This window comes from Pyxicephalus adspersus, chromosome 1 (assembly GCF_032062135.1).
Source record: "Pyxicephalus adspersus chromosome 1, UCB_Pads_2.0, whole genome shotgun sequence".
NCBI lineage: Eukaryota > Metazoa > Chordata > Amphibia > Anura > Pyxicephalidae > Pyxicephalus > Pyxicephalus adspersus.
Genome location: NC_092858.1, coordinates 13,071,719 through 13,092,271, shown reverse-complemented (window position 1 = coordinate 13,092,271; position 20,553 = coordinate 13,071,719). Strand labels below are relative to the sequence as shown.

The 20,553-nt window shown below is 38.7% G+C and overlaps 1 protein-coding gene across 1 annotated transcript in view; it reads right to left on the bottom strand.

The window, feature by feature from the left end:
• Positions 1–20,553, bottom strand: part of FAT3 (FAT atypical cadherin 3) — a gene marked incomplete in the record, with an annotated part of 408,024 nt that overhangs the window by 64,822 nt on the left and 322,649 nt on the right. The window contains 3 exon segments of the mRNA XM_072402567.1: positions 1,272–1,425; positions 1,966–2,162; positions 11,754–15,827. Coding sequence (XP_072258668.1) covers positions 1,272–1,425; positions 1,966–2,162; positions 11,754–15,827 — 4,425 coding nt within the window.

Genomic DNA, 20,553 nt, shown 5'->3' with positions numbered 1-20,553 from the left:
AGCCTCCAGTATTCTTAAAAGGTTGTACAATTTGGAAACCTGAGGGGTCATCTTTTTATTTAAGGAAATGTGCATTTATTTAAGGTCAGGTAATGGCGTTGGATGAGAAGACCTGGCTGGTAATTTCAGTTCATTGCAAATGTGTCCAGTAGGGTTAGGGTCAAGGCTTTGTGAAGATCACTCAAGTACCTCCTGACCAAACTCATGGAACTTTATGGAGCTGGCATAGTACACAGTGACACAGTCAAGATGGAAGAGAAAAACAGAAAGGGGTCTTCATTAAACTGTTGTCACAAGTTTAAAAGTGCACAATTGTCTAAAATATTTTTGTACTCTGTAGTATTAATGGCACTGGAATCCCCTGAACTCAAAGATTTGGCTATACACTATATATATAAGCTACAAGTTATATAATACAAAATTGAATAAAAAAAACCTAATGGGATTCTTTTTTGACATGTGTCTAACAGTGTCAAGGTGATCCACTTTTAATTTTATTCCCTATAGGAAGGGAACTGCAGCACAACAATGGTCTTATCTCTATTTGTCTGTTCTCCATCCATTACCTCTTCTTTGTAAAAAAAATACAGCATGATGTCACCCTTTTTCTTTCAACTCTGTACAATGTAGCCACTGAAAAGTAGAAGGACACTGTTGGGTTCCCTTTATTCCATTTTTTTCAGTCTGGTTTGAACCCATTTTACTAAGCAAGTTTTCGTAATAATCAGTTATAAAGCAACACGGAAAACAGAAAATTGAAAACAAATTTAGGACTGAAAGAACCTGAGGACATTATAAAGAAGCAACATTTATAACTGATATTTGACTTTATTTTTAATCACAATTCCAGCTTTATGAAAACAATTTCTTCAAGCACATACCCTCATATCGCTGTACTTTGGAACTGAAGAAAAGCTCCAATTTGTAAAACTTGAAGCTCAGACTTTTCTCTTTTGCTGTTCCCTCTTTAACCTCTAAAGGACATCTAGAGGGTATTTTATGCACTTTTGTTAATACTTACCATTTCCAGAAAGCTTTAGGCCGTGTGGGGCTCGCTCCTCTGGTAATGGGTGCTCTTTGATGGTGCAGAGCACTGCAATGGTATCAAAGCCACACTGCATTATTGCACTGTGAGGGTAGAATGCCATATCAGTGCCCCTTCAGGGGGTGGTTTCTACAAACACAGTTTGCCTTCCGGGTTGAAAAAAAAAAAGTGGTACTACAACACTAAATTATATACACAACATCTTGGCCTTTGTGGGTGCACTTACCACTTTCAGCATCTAAATAAAAACTGTCGGCACCAGGTCCATGGAGAGAGTAACGGATCTCAGCGTTGGTTCCCATGTCAGCATCTTTGGCACTGATTTTAAGAAGCATCTTATTAGGAGGGATGTCTTCTTGAAATGATGCCATATTTATAACCTGCAAGCAAAAAACAAGTACTTTCAATACAAGCAAACATTTAAAGCTTGGTGGCTCAGTGGAATGGCATAGTGGCTCAATGGCTACCACTCTTGCCATTGCAACACTAAGAACCCAGATTCAAATCTCAGCCAGGACACTATTTGCAAAAAGTTTTGCACTGTTCCCCCTGTGTCTGAATAGGTCCCACCCTCCCCTGGTAACATGCATGTTAGGTTAACTGGCTGCCACCTAAAACTGGCCTTTGTGTTGCATAATATGTTGGTGCTACACTATAACATTAAGGAAAACCTAGACTTACCTGCATTTCAGATGTCATCATTGAAACACTTTTTACTTAAACACCATGTATGCACCTCTGCTCCTAACTAAGCTCAAGAAGCAGTGGTATTGCCTTCATTCACCAATTCTGGGTGGGCTCCCTAAAATGTTTCCATGTCCCTAGTACACAAGATAGATTTAAAGAAGTCCAAAACATAACACATACAACAAAGGAGTAGAGAGCCTTAAAAGTTTAAAATATAAACTTTTAGTCCATACCTGATCACATACTGGACTGTTGTCATTGACGTCAGCCACGTAAACCTCCACAACTGTCTGAGAGACGAAAAGGCCATCTGTTGCAGTGATATTCAGAAAGTATGTGTCCTGTTCCTCACGGTCCAATGGCCTTTTGACATAAACTTTCCATTCATTCTGTATGAGTCCGAGGCCAAACTTTCCTTTGGGGTTACCTCCTGAAGGGGGAAAGCAGAAGACGCAGAGTAATGAACAAATGCTTATATGCATCTGAACGTCAAAAATGAAGATGTAATTGTGACTAAATAGTACATTTCCTCATTATGTACCCTCAAAGATTTACATTTGATTTTACATTTCCTTATTTAAAATACTTCCCCACACATAAAGTTTCTTAGCTATTCTTGTGCCTTGATCCTCATAGTGGTATATTTGCGCGGTGAGATCATCTAAGGCACTGCTGTCATTAACTGTAAATCTTATGAGGTTTGAAGTGATATTTGGTGATGTCACTACTGAGATTACTCATAGCTGGAGAGGAAATTGTACCTGAGGACCTGCAGTGCAAGAATCACCCTTAATTTACTTTATTCTCTCTGTAGATGTGTGTTTCCTAATCCTCTTTTGCTGCTTTTTGATCATAACCAATCCCACCAGCCATTAGATCATCAGTTTCCGGGTGGAAGTTCTAATATGAGAAAGCAAAGTCCTGCAACTCTTCCAAGATGGCCTCTCCATGCAAGGACACAGAAAAGAACAAGGCTAGACAAGTCAGTATTGGCAAAAGACCTTTTGTAGTAAGCCTACTGGCAATGCTGTTTCCAAATTCTTTCATCTTCTGTTAGCCCTTTTTGGGGAACAGTTTCAACAGCTCAGGTTTAGATGGCTACTCTTGCTAACCGGCATGTCATATTCAGGCATACAGCATTTATGTTTCGGTTGATATAGGGCCAGCACAGCATAGGTGACTTCTATACAAATCTCCAGTTTTTATTTTGGTTTTTTTAACACCAATTTAGAGTTTATATTCATCGAGTTAGTACAAACAGCAGTAATCATGTAGATAAGTGGTAATTCAATCCAGAAAAAAAAGGGAACAGTTACAGCCAATTTGCACTTGTGCAGCATTAGCCAACCTACAATATCCTTTCCTAATAGTTGATATTTGTACAGCCATATTCCTCTATCCGTACTGAACTGCCCATAATGATAGATCTCTGAGTATTACTAGTTACATTTGAGCTATGATTTAAAAATAAAAAGTATAGTTGGCGGAAGAAAGAAAGCCTTGGCAAGCTGCTATCACACAAAAAGCTGAATAACATATACAAAGATCCCGTTATACTTCAAATGTTACCACCAAATCAACTTTTCAGCTTTGTGTTGGATTAAAGTGAGAAAACACTGTCACCGGTTGGCACACAAAAGCAGGACCATGACTTCATAGACAGCTTCAGTTAGCTTGTTGCTTTTATGGAATGTCTTTACATTGATGATTGAAAGTCCTGTTCTTTGATAAAAACAGATATTTGTGAAGCCTTTTAAATCATATTTTCCTTGTACTACCATGTTTTTTTCAATACATAGGGTTGAATTTTTGCGTTAAGGGTCATTAACATTCATTTTCGTATTTGTTTACAATCATGATCGGGTAATGTGCAACAAAGTGGAAGTTCAATTGAACACACAAAGGAATAACAACAAGGTCTGTGCTAACCTATAGCAGACCTAAACAAAAAATGTGTACCTTCTTTTTTGGGGAGGGGGTTTAAAAAGATTGTTGTGGCAATTAAGACTGAATGGGAGCGCAAAGCGTCCAGGATACCTATGCGTGGGATCAGAATTTTTTTCCATCAAGTTAAGGAAAGGCAAGATGGAAAAAAATGCAAATGTCACGCATGCACAGTGCTAAATCATGTGATGTTTGAAGAAGGAGGAAGAAGGCCAAAGAAGATGGAGATACCTGGTGCTTCCTCCATGCTGGGACAAAGGAGGTACCAGGACGAAGCAGGACCCGAACCAGGAAACCAGGTGAGTATTTTTTTTTTTGTTCAGTTTACTTCCGCTTTAAGGAAAATTATCTTTCACATTTAAATGACAGATAATTTTTCTCAGGGGAAAGTTAACCCCCCACACCACCAATTCTAAACCACCAAAACTAGCCATTTGTTACCCTCGTTGGTGCCACTTCTGGGGCCAAGGTACAGTCTGCGCCCACGATGACTAGTCACCTCATCATAAGGTTATCATGTCATTGCAGTCTTCAGGTCCTAGGAGAATCCAACCACTGGACAGCCAAAAGGAAGTGTCCATAACAGCCAGGGATCAACATAGCCAACAAAAGAAAAGACTTAGCACCTCATGCATCACGTAACCACAAACTTGGTTTTGGATACTCCAATAGAGAGATCTCCCAGACACAATTCTTTGTTCCTAGCCACCTGAAAGTAGTTGGTATATCTTCTCACCTTTGTATGTTCCAGTTCCCCTCCTACACTTTCAATAATGTAAAGTACATCAAGTGAAACTTCACCTTTGCGCTGGTGGTCACTATCACCAAGAAAGACTCTGAGTTGTCATTACACTGGAAATCTTTCAACAAGGACACTGTTAGTGGTGACTACTGTTTGAGATGAGGCATTCCATCACAATCAAAGGGATTTCTTCTAGCTTTATGTTTTGTTTACGGGACAGGCAGTGAAGGAGAATCTCTCCAATTGGACATAAACATTCCCTGCTCTGTTTACAATTTCAAAAATGACTTTAGATACACTTTAAATTTCCAGAATCTACCACAAACATTAATTTTAATTATGGACTGACTAGTCCTTTAAATTACATAGGCGTGAATGAACTCTCAGAGACACAACCGGAACCTAAGCAACTCCAGATATCAGTCAAAGGTAACATTACACTTTGCTGCTATTAGCTACATGGAAAATGTAATTACCTCTTGATTAGGCAAGCAAGCAAAATCAGCAGATTCTTTTGCAGAAGTGTGCAATAATTAAGAGTTATGATACAGTCATGCACAATTTTTAATTTTAAATTTTCAGGAAGGAAGTTCACGATAGAGAGATGACACATAAGTACAAAACAGCCCTAACGAGGGGTCATTTGAGGAGCAGGTTCAAGATAAGCGTTTCAATTAGATGAAATTTATCAGAATGAAAGCTGGTAAGGAGTGCAAGAGATGAAGCAGAACAACCTTTTATTAGGCTTGAACACTGACATTGAAAGAGGCAATAACACGTTTCCACATCATTAAACTGCACAGACACATCCTCCTTGGAAAAAGAGTTCTGCGATCCCAGACAAGTGAATAACCTCTATCTAAGAGGATAATCTGGGGCTGTTTAAGATTATCCGTTAACATGTTCCATAAGGAAAAAATACCTTCCTGATTTTCTACAGCAACAGATAAACTAAAAGGAACAATTGAGTCAATGTTTAAAATGTTTAAGATTGGCGGTACTAGATCTCCAAAGCTTTTTTATATATGGTGAGATGGTGGTATTGTTTAGTGTTTTGGGTTGTCAACTCTCACATACCGCAGGACTTGCAGCACCAAAGCAGAGAAAGTTGACAAACGAGACATTGGAATGGAGTCAAAAACTGTTTTGATATAAGGTCAAAAAATGATACAGCATCTTCCCAATTGGAATACTCAATTGGAGGGCAACGCAATTGCTATAGAAGATCAACTATTCTAGTGCCAATGGGGAGTTCCTAACAAGAGTTTATTGACTAGATGATTGTAATCAAGGAGGAGAGATGAGCAGGTGGAAAGTGTTTCGTATGTAATGGAAGGGATACATTATAGGCCGAGAGTATGTAAGGCCCTGGTTCAGCAACAGTATTCACCAGATACCAGTCCCCCAAACTAACACTGGACTCTTCACCTATAGCAAGCTCCCCCCCCCCCATCAGCCTCAGGAGACTAGTTACGTTTCCCAAGACTTAGTGTGCAAGGCATGGCGTCTGGGGAAGGGCTGGCAGAGGAGCAGGAGCCCACAGATTAAGCAGTATTAGGGTTCCAAAAGAGACAAGTCTAGAATACAAGAGAAAAGTCATTCACAGGTAATTCGTACACAAGAGCAAGACAAGCAAAAAGGTGAGTCCAGGCAGCATACAAACAATAGGTCAGGAACAGGCAATGGTCAACAGCAGTAAAAAAAATGAATAAATAAAAAAGCAGCAAGTCAGCCTAGCTTAACGCTACAACAGGCACTGGTGAATGGGAGCAGAGAAGCTTTGAAGCCCTAGCAGCCAATGGCAGCACAGGATTGAGTTAGGGACTAATCTGCTTCTAAAATCCCCTTCAGCTGTTCACAGCCTCTGAGTGTGCAGGAGATGGCAAGATAGTACATCTCAGTCTGCACGGCTAAAGGGATGCAGGGGCTGCTGCTATTTTATAATTCTCCTTGCTACTGCAAGTGACATCGCTGGACAAAATAGGCAGCGTGGGATACTGTGGTGGTGCCCAGCATGGAATCGCCAGCCCAATAAGCGTTTACTAACAGACTGCTTATGTTCTGAAAAGTATCATTGAATGTTACATTTCACATTCACTGGTGGCAACCTAAAAAAAGTCACCTACCAACATTAATGGCTACTAAAGCTTTAATGCTTTTGGAGTCCAAGATCTAGAACAAGTCAGACCAGGAAAGTTAGAGTTTCATATTAGTAAAACAAAGTTTGGCAGGATTATAGCCTGTAAATTAGCAAAGGCAAACAATGCAGAATAATGAAAAGTGACATAAAAGTGACCAATGTAATGAGGCAGAAATATATTGCAGGAACATTTCAGTAAATACAACTCCAACTCCCTAATGGTGGCCCTGAAGGTGCTTTGGAGCCAGCCGTATAGGTTTGTCCCCATGCAAAAGAAACAAAAAAGTTCATTAGTGCAATCAAAACTTTCTGAGCTTTGTAATGAGCTTCTCCCCAGGAGGGAATATACAGCCCAGGTCATAACGTGCTTGTTATTGAGCAGATTACACTCTCTAGGCTGGCTGTCCTCGGTGATTGACTGTGCCGCCACACGACCCGGCACCGAGGCTGTCAGCAACTTTCTGCGTTGACAGTAAATTTTCAACACTTTTCTCCTTTCCTCAAGAGTACACACACTAAGTGCTCCTCTAAAAGAGATTGATTAACAATGCTTCATTAATTTCAAGTTGAATCCTCAAGTCAGCTGCAAAGTATAGTCACATAAAGACAAAGATAGGAGAAATTCTATTACACAACTATTCTCATACTAAACGCTGATGATATATATTTTAACTTTATTATCTTTTTATGTAATCTGCATTTTTTAAATATATATTTTAGAAATTCACAAAGTAGATACGTATTTAAATGTGAATATAAAGTTTGTTTATATAAAGAGGAGCAGAAGGACTTTATTACTTACCCTAATGTCAGAATATGTTTCAACTGGTTCCATGTGCTGATCACATACCTGAAGACCTAGGCACTCGATCATATGATTTCAGATTGGTTGCTATTCCTTTTTTTAGCAGACAGCATGTTGATGAAGTATCTAGATCTTGAGAATTGTAGCCAGCAGTGAAGTGAAGCTGGATCACCATTTCCCCAAGAAACACTTTTCAAGTCTTCAATTACTGTTTGTTATCAATGCCAGCAAGCCCATGAACAAAGCAATATGTTAAAATGTTCTCTAAAATGTTTGGTATCCTTTTGCTGTTTTCAGATCTTAAGCAAAGTGTGGTAATGGGTTGGCCATGGGTAAAAGAAGGAGCGGAAATCTAGGCCTGTGTGTGGCTACTTCTCTGTAGGCCATCAAGAAATAATTTGTTTAATGGCCATTGCTTACTCAAACCAAAATAAAATGAAATAAGCAACCAGTCTTTAAATTCATCATTACATTCCTGGGACCAATCAGCCTTAAAACAAAATCCGGATGTCTACAAAGACAAAGTCTAAAAAGAATACTTTTTATAAGTACCTGCCAAATGATATAGTAAAATTAACTCACAAAAAGTATTTTGTTTATACTTTTTTTTATAGCTTTGCTGAATTAATATTATACAGATTCCATTCTGGAATTACTCACTAAGAATATGGAATCTTCAATCCCCACTACGGTACCTATTATTCATTCAGCTATACAAAAGGTTCAATATCATTTTCGTTAGTAATCACCATTAAAACAAGCCAAGTGAATCTCATTATACTTACAATTATTATTGGTTTTAGTAAACCTTTCTTATGATGTAAAAATGATGGAATGTATCATTACAATGTGACATAAGTACTGCCACACAGCTAAGTGTGCTACATTTTGGTAACTCGCTAGAATAATTGTATTGATTTTTCTTTTTATTTTAAAAGCAGAAGGTGCTCTTCAGAGAGCCATAATGGCACATAACAAACTTTCGTGAATATACTGTAATCACAGGAGGGAAGTAATTGAGGAAGTGAAAAGAAATGGAAGCATTCATGCCCTTTTTATTGGATGGGTCTAATACGAATCAATACCAATCTTCCAGTAACGCCAAGAGACCCTATCATGACCTTATATTATCATATTAATATTATGTTACTAACTTTTTTTGGTACTTTTTTTGCAGATGCTCTCTTGGAGCTTTGTGGCTTGAATATTGGTGAACACCTGAATTTACTGCTTTCCAACTACATAGTAATCAGCTACCTACAAATGTGTATAGCAGTTCATGCATTTGTTCAGTTTGTTTAACTTTGACAAATGAAGCCTAATTAAGGGACATTGCGAGAAGCATCTGAGAATGCAGAATCAAACATTGGTGGCCTATCAAAACTGCCTATGTGAATGTTTTTAAATATTTTAAATCATAGAGTATGGCAGGAGCCACTAATCAGTGGTGGGTAACTATCAACTGCTTGGTAACTGCTGCCTGTATCGTCTGATTTAGACCTCACAGAGCTAAAAGAGCTAATAGAATCTTCTGTATCTGAAACTTCAAGGTGTGTCAGATGCCTTCTTCTCCCCATTTTAGTTTCCACTCCAGGCTTATACATCATGGTTGTGTCCGTGGAGCCACTTTTGGTCAATGTTTTTTCATAACACATCTGCACAAATAAATTCTAGAGAGGCCTCTATTATTTTTAACAGATTAGCTCTTCCAGTTGAGTAATTGTGCCTAGGTCTGAGTGGAGCATCTTGAGAGAAGAATGTCTTCAAGTCTAGAGTGGAGGAAATAATTTCTGAATACATATTGTACCCCACTGGAACTGTTGTTACTTTTTTAGGTGAACAGGAGAATGGAAGAACAAGCCACTATGGGTATGGGGGCAGGAGCATTAGAAATCAGCTTGGAGATTGGGCTTTACCTATACCCTATCAAAGGATACTCCCCTTCTATTTAGCTATTTTATTTTGCTAATCCTGACACTTTACTTTAGAGCAGCCTTTATCAAGTTTTTTTTTTTTTTAACATGGGGAACCCTAGAATTGCAGGACTTAGGGAACCCTGGACAATATTAACAATATCCGAAGCTCATAGAAGCTCAAAAATAAAGAAGAAAGAAGAATGTTTTTATAGGATCATATTGCAGTTAATAATTAAAGTGATTAACAGAAAGAATTATATGCATTTTAACAATTATATAGTGGGAAGGACAAACTTTATGAGGTATACAATAATTATCCATCATTATTTATCTAACACAGTGAGCTCACGGCAGTTAAAAGCTGCTAGTCATAAAAATATTAGTTATAGATTAGCTTCTACAAGAAACACTGGGATGTCACTTTTTGCTCCCCTGCGTTGACCTTAACTAGCCATTCTTTTACCTCTCAGGTACACTACAGCCTACACTACACACAGCACCCAAAGGTGACCATGTTATAAAAGCCTTTCTTGAGATGCCCTTCAATCCTGAAACAGCTAAACATTGTACAAATGAGTTAGAGCAGAGTGATGTTGTGCCAATCGCTAGTGTGTGTTGAGATGTTTGGCTTAGCACTTCCTTTCATGCCAGGCCTAGTGATGAGGTAGGGAACATGGGCAGAGTGATGTTGTGCCAATCGCTAGTGTGTGTTGAGATGTTTGGCTTAGCACTTCCTTTCATGCCAGGCCTAGTGATGAGGTAGGGAACATGGTTGGTAAAAGCTGGTGAATATGCTTGACATTATCCCTCTATTGAATATTAAATGAAAAAGAGCAAAAAATTATGTTAAAGAAAAAGTAATAGGGCTCCAATGAAAGCTAGAATGTTTAAAAATTAATTTATCTTTTTTTCTCACCTGCCCCAACCTAAACTAGACCGCCCTTCCCTCTTCAGATGCCTACACATAATGTCCAACGACTTTTCCTGCACCCATATCATGACAGCCTTTGTTGAAATGTCGCTCAATTGCGCAAATGGTTAAACATTGTCCAAAAGAGTTAGTGCAGAGTGATGTTGTGCCAATCGGAAGTGAATGTTGAGATGTTTGGCTTAGCACTTCCTCTCAAGCCAGGCCCGGTGGTGAGAAAGGGGATGTGGTTGGTAAAAGCTGGTCAAAATGCTTGCCAATTGCCTTTTTTTGGTACTCGATTGAAGAAGGCATTAAAGTTAATTAATTCAATACAATCATGTTAAAGAAACATAAATAGGCATCCAATGAATGCTGGACTTGTGTTTATAAAGCTATTTAACCTTGGCACTCTTGCTGGTGTGTTGCTGACAGGCCAGGAGCCCTCCATTAACATATGCACCGTTAGTTGTCATCACAAGCATAACAGACATCACAACACAGATTACATTACAGAACCTTCAGTGTTCTGTTCCCCGGAGGCCAGATTCCTATCCTGGTTGTACCAGTTCTAGCTCCCGCTATTTACATACGCTCCGTACAGTCTGTTTATGCATTCACTGAAAGCCAAAAGTTAAACAGTTCATCACTTGCGCTATGCAAAATTCCAGAGTCCTGGGCCTTTTCTGAAGATCATATTAACATGTTGGCTGCCAATTTCTACAGCGCACCAAGGTGTAATGAATAACAGAACATTGCATACTCCTCTACCTAATCTGATGTGTATTATGTTAAACTAACTGCTAGCACCATCAGCAGAAACTGATAGAGCTCATAAAAATATTAATATTTGGAAAAAAAAAATATTAATAATATGAAGTTGGGTTTGATTTGTGACATTGTGGTTCTTCTTTATGTTGCATACATATAATGACTTAAAAAAAACAAACGGTCCGTCAATCCTAATTTTATGCATGGTTGTATGCTAATGGAGTTCAATGAGCCCCTTGTTTTTGAATATCTATTGGGGCCTTACAAAGGCATGAGGACATATTAGGGGTTAGTATGGATTAAAAATTAAAAAATAGTAATAGAAAAGCTGAAAAAACTTAGCGTCGGGGTCAATGTTTTCTAATGCTCATTCTTGAAACATATTAGAGCATTTCAATGATAAGTGGGAGAAGGTGGTGGCAGGAAATTGGGTATTTGCCACTGTGTTCAGAATGTCCCTCTCGATCCACTATGCTGGGCCAAGAATCAGAGAACCACACAAGCTAAAAGCAGACACATAATTTCCACTGTAAATTGCACTGTGGGCCCACAAGAAAAAGCTTTCTCTCCAGCAAAAAAAAACAATGAGTAGAAAAATAGTGACATCCCCAAATCTTAGAGAGTGAACACAAACAGAAGGGCCCTCAGAGTACTATTAACCTTTCTTTTGTACTCCTTAGGCAAAAAACAAGATCATTTATAGATAAAACCTAAAAGAAATCTTCACCTTTTGAGACTAAGCCCATTTAAATTAGTTCTTAAATTAGTTCTGTAATTTAAAAAAAAAATGTATTACCTGTGATATGGTAGTTGACTTGACGATTAATATCAGAGGTGTCATCATCCCAAGTACTAAGTATTGCCACCACTTCCCCTGGCGCGTCACTTTCTTTTATAGATCCTTTATAGACTTCATGTTCAAAGACTGGCCCATTGTCATTGACATCTGTGATGGTTACTGAGACCATGGCAGAAGCAGAAAGAGAAAGTGTTTCACCAAGGTCAGATGCTACCACAGTAAATGAATAGGCTGGATTCTTCTCGTGGTCTAGTTCCTTCAATGTACGTATCCAGCCATTATTTGAATCAATGGTGAATGTTTCTAGAATTTTGTCGCCTTCCCTCTCAGAAACAAGACTGTAAGTGACTTGTCCATTTGCACCCCAGTCTGCATCAAATGCTTTTACTTGCATTACATTGGTTCCCACCGGCATCCCTTCCATTAGTACAGCCTCATAGTGTGTGGAGTCAAAAAATGGTTTATTGTCATTCAGATCTAAGATCTTGATTTCTACATCAACGGTTATTAGGATGTCCACTTTATCTAATGGTACACTGGCTGCAACCTTAAAATTGAACACTGGTGTTGTTTCATGGTCAACCTTTTTGTCCAGTTTTAACATTCCACTGTCTTTGTCGATGATAAAAATATTATCTTTATTGTTTTCAGGAAATTCGCCATTGACTGTGCTGAACAATGCATCTTGGATAGGGGTAAGCTGAAACGAATCTATGATAGTTCCTATCACTGTATCTTCTGGCACTGAAAAGGTGTATTGATGTTGGGTGAATGAAGGTAAGACAGTTTCTGAGGGGACAACATGAATGTACACAGGAATAAGGGAATGTTTCATTGGAATTCCACCATCTACAGCTTTTACAAAGAAAGAAAGCACTGTATTTTTCAGCTGGTTAAAACTGCCTTTTGTAACCATCCAGCCATTGTCTGGATCAATTTCCAGAAGGTCTGCTACAGACACAGAGGCCTCACTGTAAAGTGAATAAGTAATTCTGGAGTTTGCTCCATCATCTGCATCAAAAGCCTGAACCTGAGTCACTAGATGGCCCTTCTCAACATCAGCCTTGACTGTTGCTCGATACTCAGTAGCTTTGAATTGTGGAGCATTGTCGTTTTCATCTACAACTAGAACTTGAACAGTGCAGAAGGCAGCTCGCCCTCCGCCATCCAAAGCACGCAGAAATATACTGATGTCCTGCTCAAGTGGATTCTCTCTGTTGAGTTTCTCTGTTGTAACAATTTGGCCCAATGAGTCAATGTAAAATCGATTTTTGGCTATGTCATTTATAATTGTGTAAGTGACGTGGCCATATATGCCTGAATCTCCATCGGTTGCTTTGATGTAAATGACTTTAGTGCCAACAGGAGCATTCTCTCTTACTTCAGTCACATAAACACTCTGTGCAAAGACAGGACTAAAAAGATTTGCCCCGAGGATCTTTATATGCACCTGGGCTGTACTGGTAAAGAGCCCATCAGAGACAGAAATGTTTAAGCTGTGCATTGGCTCCATGCGCTGCTTGCGATGACTAGATAGAGTGATGACACCACTTTTGCTATCCATAACAAAGTTCATGCGATCATTTCCAGACAGAATGCTGTACTCCAATCTATCAATGTCAGTGCTGTCTGCATCGGATGCTTGAACGCAGGTGACAAAATGTCCTCTTGGTGCAAGCTCACTAACATAAGATTCGTAAATCAACTGATTGAAAATTGGAGGGTTGTCATTTAAATCAGTTATGTAGATTGTAACTAGCACCTCACTGCTAAGTGATGGAAAACCGTTATCTGTAGCCCTGATTTTCAGGATGCTTTGGTGTGATACTTCATGATCTAGTAGTCTAGCTGTAAGTATTAAACCACTTGTGCTATCAATATGAAATGAATCGGTGTTGTTGAACATATCTTGGACAATCTGATACCTTATAATTTTATTATTTTCAGAATCGGCATCGGTGGCGACAACTTGCATGACTGGTGTCCCAATTAAGGAGCTTTCTGAAAGGGTTGCATTATAGGATGGAAACTGGAACACTGGTGGATTGTCATTAACTTCATTGACATTGATGTCTACGATAACCTCAGCCCGTGCGCTGGTAAGTGAGTCACTGGCTCGTACAGTCAACTTAAAGGATGGGTTCAATTCAAAATCCAATGAACTCACAACACTTAGCACCCCAGTATCAAAATCTATATTAAACTGGTTAAATGGATCTCCATCAACTATTGTGTAAATAATTCCCTGTCCCTCTGGGCTTGTAGCATTAATACTTAAAATGGGTGTGTTCATTCCAACATCTTCATTTACAGTAGCCATATAAAAGGCCTTATCAAATACTGGCATGGCTTTGTTGACAATGGTAACTGGAAGCTCAATGGAAGCTGAAAGAGATGGATCACCAAGATCTTTGGCAATTATAATTAGTATGTACTCCAAGTTGGAGATGTCAGAGTCAAATTGTTTCATTAATGTCACACTTCCATTTTGTCTGTCAATTTCAAAATGGCCATAGTCATCTTCCAAGTAAAAGGTCAGCTCTCCATTTTTTCCCTTGTCTTTGTCTATGGCAGTGACTTTGTAGATGAGTGTACCAGGTTCAGCATCAACCTGTACAGCAGCATAGTATGGAAGACCTACAAAAAATGGAGCATTATCATTTATATCTTCAATATTGACCTTAACAACAACTCGTGCCACACGAAGATGATCCAATTCCCGACTTGCTTCCACTACAAGCTCATAAACTTCTTCTTTTTCTCTATCAAAAGGAATCCCTGTAGTTTGAATAACTCCAGAAGTAGATTTGATCTTAAATTTATTTCCTGGGTTTAATATTGTATATTTTATTGGCTCATTGAGACGGTGACCCACTGCATTCACAACAGCAATTTTTGTAATATTTGTAGTATTTTCTGCTATGGATGCAGAATAAAAGTCTTGGTTGAAATGTAGACCACTGTCCATGGCTTCTTTCACTAATATAGTTACAATGGCAGTGCTATAGAATTTCCCATCTGATACTTTGACCATCAACATATAATGATCTTTAGATAAACTGTTGTTTTTTACCGTAATCACTCCACTGTTAGAGTCAATTACAAAATTATTTAGGTTTCCTTCAGTCAAGGCATAACTCAGCTCAGGCGGAATGGCTAAATCAGGATCACGAGCACTGACTTGCAGGATTTCAACACCAACATAGGTTGGTAGAAGTAACGTTGTTTCAAATACTGCCTCTGTGAACACTGGAGGGTTATCATTGACGTCACTTACATCAATAGAAACTTCAACTGGACTTTCAGCAGTAAGTTGGGGACTTCCGCTATCTCTTACATGCACATGAAAGTGGAAATAGGAAATGGTTTCATGGTCCAGATAGGCTATAGTTCTGATTGCACCAGTGCTGGAATCCACAGTAAAGTACTTCTTAGCTGTTGATTCGACAATCTGGTAGACAAGCAAGGCATTCTGGTTGCTATCCGCATCGGTTGCTCTTATAACCAATGGGGATTTGTCAGAGTTCCGAACTATGCTGTTAATTGGAGCTGCTTCACTGATACTACCCATATACTGGGAACTAAGGAACACTGGTGCATTGTCATTTTGATCAAGGATCTGGATATTGATGGTGGTGTTGGAAGCCATTCCTGCCATGTTTGTAGCTTGCACAATGAGCTGGTAAGATGGTATTTGCTCATAATCAAGTTCTTTTTGAGTTGTTATAACTCCAGAATAGGGGTTAATGGTGAAGGCTCCTTGGGCATTCCCCATTTTGATCTCATAAACTAGTGTGGACTGGCTTATTGCCGACACTAACACAACCGGTGTTCCTACATCCACATTTTCCTGAACCTCAGCATGGTACTCGTTTTGTGTGAATTTTGGGTTTGAATTGTCAGACATGGACAATGAAATCCTCACAATGGCGGCAGCAGAAAGAGGTGGACTCCCACGGTCAGTTACTTTGACAGACAGAACAAACTGACCCATCGTGGTCATGTCTGGTTCCTTGGCAACAGTGATGATACCCAATACTGGTTCAATTTTAAATGTGTTTGCAGTGTTACCTATGAAAAAAAAAGAGAAAAAAAAAGGTTAACGCAAATGATACACAACATAGGTAAAGACATTCAACCATCCATTTTTGTGGCACTCAGACCCATCAATTTATACATCATGCTCAGTGCAGCCTTAAAACACAAGGACACTTATATAAGATGGATGGAAAGCTACAGAATGTCAACTGTTTTAGATGATTTGCTTAGTGAAGGATCAGGTCACTCATGACAATTTGTTAAGAGAGTTGAACGAATTGTTTATTATTTGCAATTACAATATACAGGCATGCATGTATTTTACTGGCGCAGGACCTGCGGTGTTAAATACGCAATTCTTCATTTTTATTTTTGCAGTTATTCACTTTCTCTTAGATTAACCATACACTGTTTTTCACTGCTTAGGACAGCAAAGCACAAAAGGTATTTATTCTGTAACTAAAATGCAAAGGGCTGGTAATGCAAACCTGGCTGTAAACCAATAACATAGCTCCAATGGAAAGAGGACTAAACTGCGACCAATCATAAGAGGTGATAGGCTTGCAATTCTACAGTCCGGTGTCCTGTGAAGTCACTGCCATAAGGGCTTGTTTAGACTGCCACCCCACCTGCTGCACCGAACATTTTACAGTGACTTGTTCTGAACTGTTCACTGCTGGCCCCATTCACTCCCTATGGGTGGCCCCTTGAGGGATGTTACATGCTATGTGAGCAGTTCTAGGGTGTGAGGAAGTTTGCAGGTTCTCCCCACGTTTGCGTGGGTTTCCTCCGAGTATTCCGGTTTCCTCTCACATACCATAAAACATGCAGTTAAGTAAACTGGCTTTCCTCAAATTGACCTTAAGACTGTATTAAAGACATATGACTATGGTAGGGGTTCTTTGGGGCACAGCTATCGACATGACTTTGGACTCTGTAAAGAGTTATATGTTGGTACTATATAAATACTATTTATTAATAATTAAAAAAATAAATTAATAATGTTTAATAATGTTTCTGCACATTATTAGCATGCCGGAATGAACTAACCCTTATCTGTAAAATTAAATGTTTTAAGGAGCAATAATCTGTGTGATAATCTTTGTATATTGATCTATACAAAAAACTGGCATGTAATAAAGATGAGATCCATACAGTAAATGCATCCCAATCTATTTGCAATTAAAAAATAAATACATTGGAATAACAAATACTGCATGTGTTATGCTTTTGTTGACTGAGCTTAATATTTCTTACAAATGTTTGAATAAAAGAATAGCAAAATGCGAGAAAAGTCCATCTACACATTCATGGAACAGCCGCCAAGCAGAGACCATGTAGGGAAATAAATAAGAAGAATTCAGAATCCGATGGGCCATCAATATAGAACTCCGGGGACTTGGCAGTAGTATACGGGGCAATGAAATCCCTGCTTGAGCTCCTCACTCACTTTCTGCTTTGTCTGACTCTTATTTTTAAATTACACACTATAAAAAAACAAAGTTTAGGATTGCAAAGACACAGAGGGAGTTATTACTGTACGGAGGCACATTCACTGTTGGAATCTGAGCTGAAATTTGAAGTACAAAGTCTACAAAATAAACTAGCAAAGTGCTGCCTAAACCGTATTAGGTCGAGTTTCTAAAAACCTCCATGGAGTCTCTAGACTTTTTAAAAGTTTTCCAAACAAGTGTGTGCATTAATACACCTCGCATACATTTTCAGTATACACAATTAATGATTTATTTAGCACCCACATGATCCGGGGCAATGTACAAATAAACATTGTGTATCAAGCTTCATAAGTTAACAAGGGCAATACGGATAAATAGAATGTTACATATGTGTACCTCCGGGACTAGAATACGGATAAATAGAATGTTACATATGTGTACCTCCGGGACTAGAATATGACTAAATAGAATGTTACATATATGTACCTCCAGGACCTAGTTGTCCAAGGCACATGTAAAATCTATTGCTTTTTAGTGGATTTAGTAGATATTCTGCCTCTTATGTCATGAGCTCATTTTAGTAAAACTACCACTAGAATGAGCTATTTGAGGCAGCATGTGGTCTGTTTTTTATGCAGAACTGTTTTTCAACTGTACAAACCACTTAAAAAGGGAAGAGAGATGGTTTAATGCAGAACTCCAGCCAAACAAAAATAAAAAGTCCATCAAAAGACAAAATAATAAAACCAGCATTTGATGCAAAATTCATCTTTAATCCAAAGATTAAACTAAAGTACTTTATTCTGCCAATAGATGTCACCAGTCTGATGACCACCATCTATCAACCCAATTTCTCTGAGCCCGGGTAATTCTGCAGGCAGTTACTGGACAGAAAATTGGAAAGTGATAATGTCATCTTTCACTCTACTTTCTCTTCCTTTAGGCATGCTTATACTCCCTACAGTTCTCATTCAGAACTTAGCTCTGCCTGTGGAGAGGTGAACATACAAGGCACACATAAATAAAGTAATAATTATCAGGATTTGTACATTTTCACATGTTCTGCCCTTTAGTCTTGCTACCCTAGGTAAGTTTCTTATTAGAAACAATCAGGACTTTGATCCAACCAGCAGGTACACATCATCATAGTGAGACACATCTAATTAGCACTGTCCCTTAATTTTTAAATGATTGTACTCTCTATTTATCTCGCCCACCCGATAAACTTCCCCAGACCACAAAGACTATCGCTCGCTGTGACATTTAGAAAATGTCAGTGATTTCACAAAATTTGTCCAAAGTGTGAAATGGAAACTGTGAAGTCTAAGTGTTTTCTGATAACATTTGAAGATACTGAGATCTGTAGTAATTAAACTTTCAAAAGTTCACTGTACAAGCTGTGAAACATCTGCAGAGCAATAAAAAGAATTCAAATTGTCATTCAACTAAGAAAAAAAAGACATTGTTGTATATGCAAAAAGGTAACCGGTTCCAGTTTAACAAAGGCTTACAGCTGCCTCCTCGAATGCCTACATGTGATTTTATTAAAAAAATAATACATTATATTAAGCAAAAGCTGTGATGAATCAAGCAGACATAAATACTGATTACTTATTGTGTTATGAGTTTGTCTTCTACTTTTAAATTGTGAGCACACACTATGACTATGTTCAGACTTGCGGTTTTTGTAAGCGGTTCAGAGCAGTTTTTGTATTCCTTGGTCATTAGGGCGAGTTGGATATCTGGGAGCCCTTTTAATAGGGGGCTTCAAGATTCTAACTAATCTTACCACTATGGACCACACACAACACAAGATGAGAGATGGAGATGAGTCCCTCTCCTCCAATGATGGCCCCCCCAAAAAAAATACATGCTCCCTTCTTCTTCCAGAGGGCCTTTTATCCATAGAGGAGGGAGCACACATGCTCGCTGTCCCATTTCCTATTAAAAGAGGCCCCAAGGCTTTTAAAGAGTGTGGTTTTCATATAAGCTGGAACCCCACACTATGCCTGAAAATGGCCATAGGCATTTTTGTGTGAAACTGCTCCCGGGTGCATAGCTGTGGATTGTAGGCCTCCGGGAGTGCTGAACACTGCATTTTTTTTATTGCTAGTCCAAACATAGCCTAAATGTGAACTTATAAACTGGATTGCAGCAGGGCTATTTCTGGTCATTTTGGTGCCCCTACCAATAGACCTCTAGTGTTCAAAAGCCCAAATGCACCCCTATATCCGCATCATATTCTAGAACTGTGTTCCTCAACCAGAGGTTGCTAGGGGTTTCTTGATAATGAGCAATCTGTGCCTCACAGGTTGGATTAGGTGACATCAATGGTCTTTTTGGCTATTTGTAAAGGATGACATCCCAAATTGAATGTAAGAGGCATTCTTCCCTCTGACCACCACACTAATTTACTGTGAGCTGTTGATATAGTAATTATAGCAAGGGTTCCCTGAAGACCTGAAAGTTATTGCAAGGGTTGCCCCATGTTAAGGAGGTTAGGAGAGGCTGATCTAGAATGTCAATCCTATCCCTAACTTCATCCCCCCAACTGCTTAACTTTCCCAAAGAATCCATAGTTCTGGGCTCCCTCCAGTGGAAGGTCACATGGTATAACTTATTCAGAACAGTAATATTCGGATAGAGCTGGCCAATCAGCAGCTGTTTCTGTCCCTCCTGTTTGGCAACATCAACATAACCGGACATGACATTTTTTCCAGTAGGAAGAAATAGAAAATTATTATTATTTATTATTAAAAATACAATAACTAAAAATGGGCTATTGCTTTACCCTGCCCGTTGCTTACCATCAGGTTTTCCATTATGTACACTAATAAAGCCTCAAGGCATAGTTATTACAAACAAATAGACAATTACATGCATGGCTGGGGATCCAGGCTGTAGATGGCTATAACAGGCACTTTAATAACTTTAACATACAGGGTTGTGGTTCTGTTCCAAGTAGCTATATAGAATTTCCTGCCTAGCACAATGCTGCAGATATAAGCTGAGCACAACAGATGATTTCCTCTGCTACAGATGGCTTTAAAAACATGTTTGAGGGAAACAAGAGAATGCTGTTCTGTATTTTAAGAGAGATTTATATATCTATACATGTTAATATGCACAAAAGCCAGAAACCCAATAAGCTGTGGTGGGCTCATGGGTTGTTATTTGAGGTTTCAATTTGTCCTCTGGAGTACACTGAATAAAAATAGGAAAATAAAAACTGCATGCCGATGAAACACTAATAGACAAATAAAAAATGAGACTTTCTATCTCAAAAACCCTAGCCTATCAGTTTT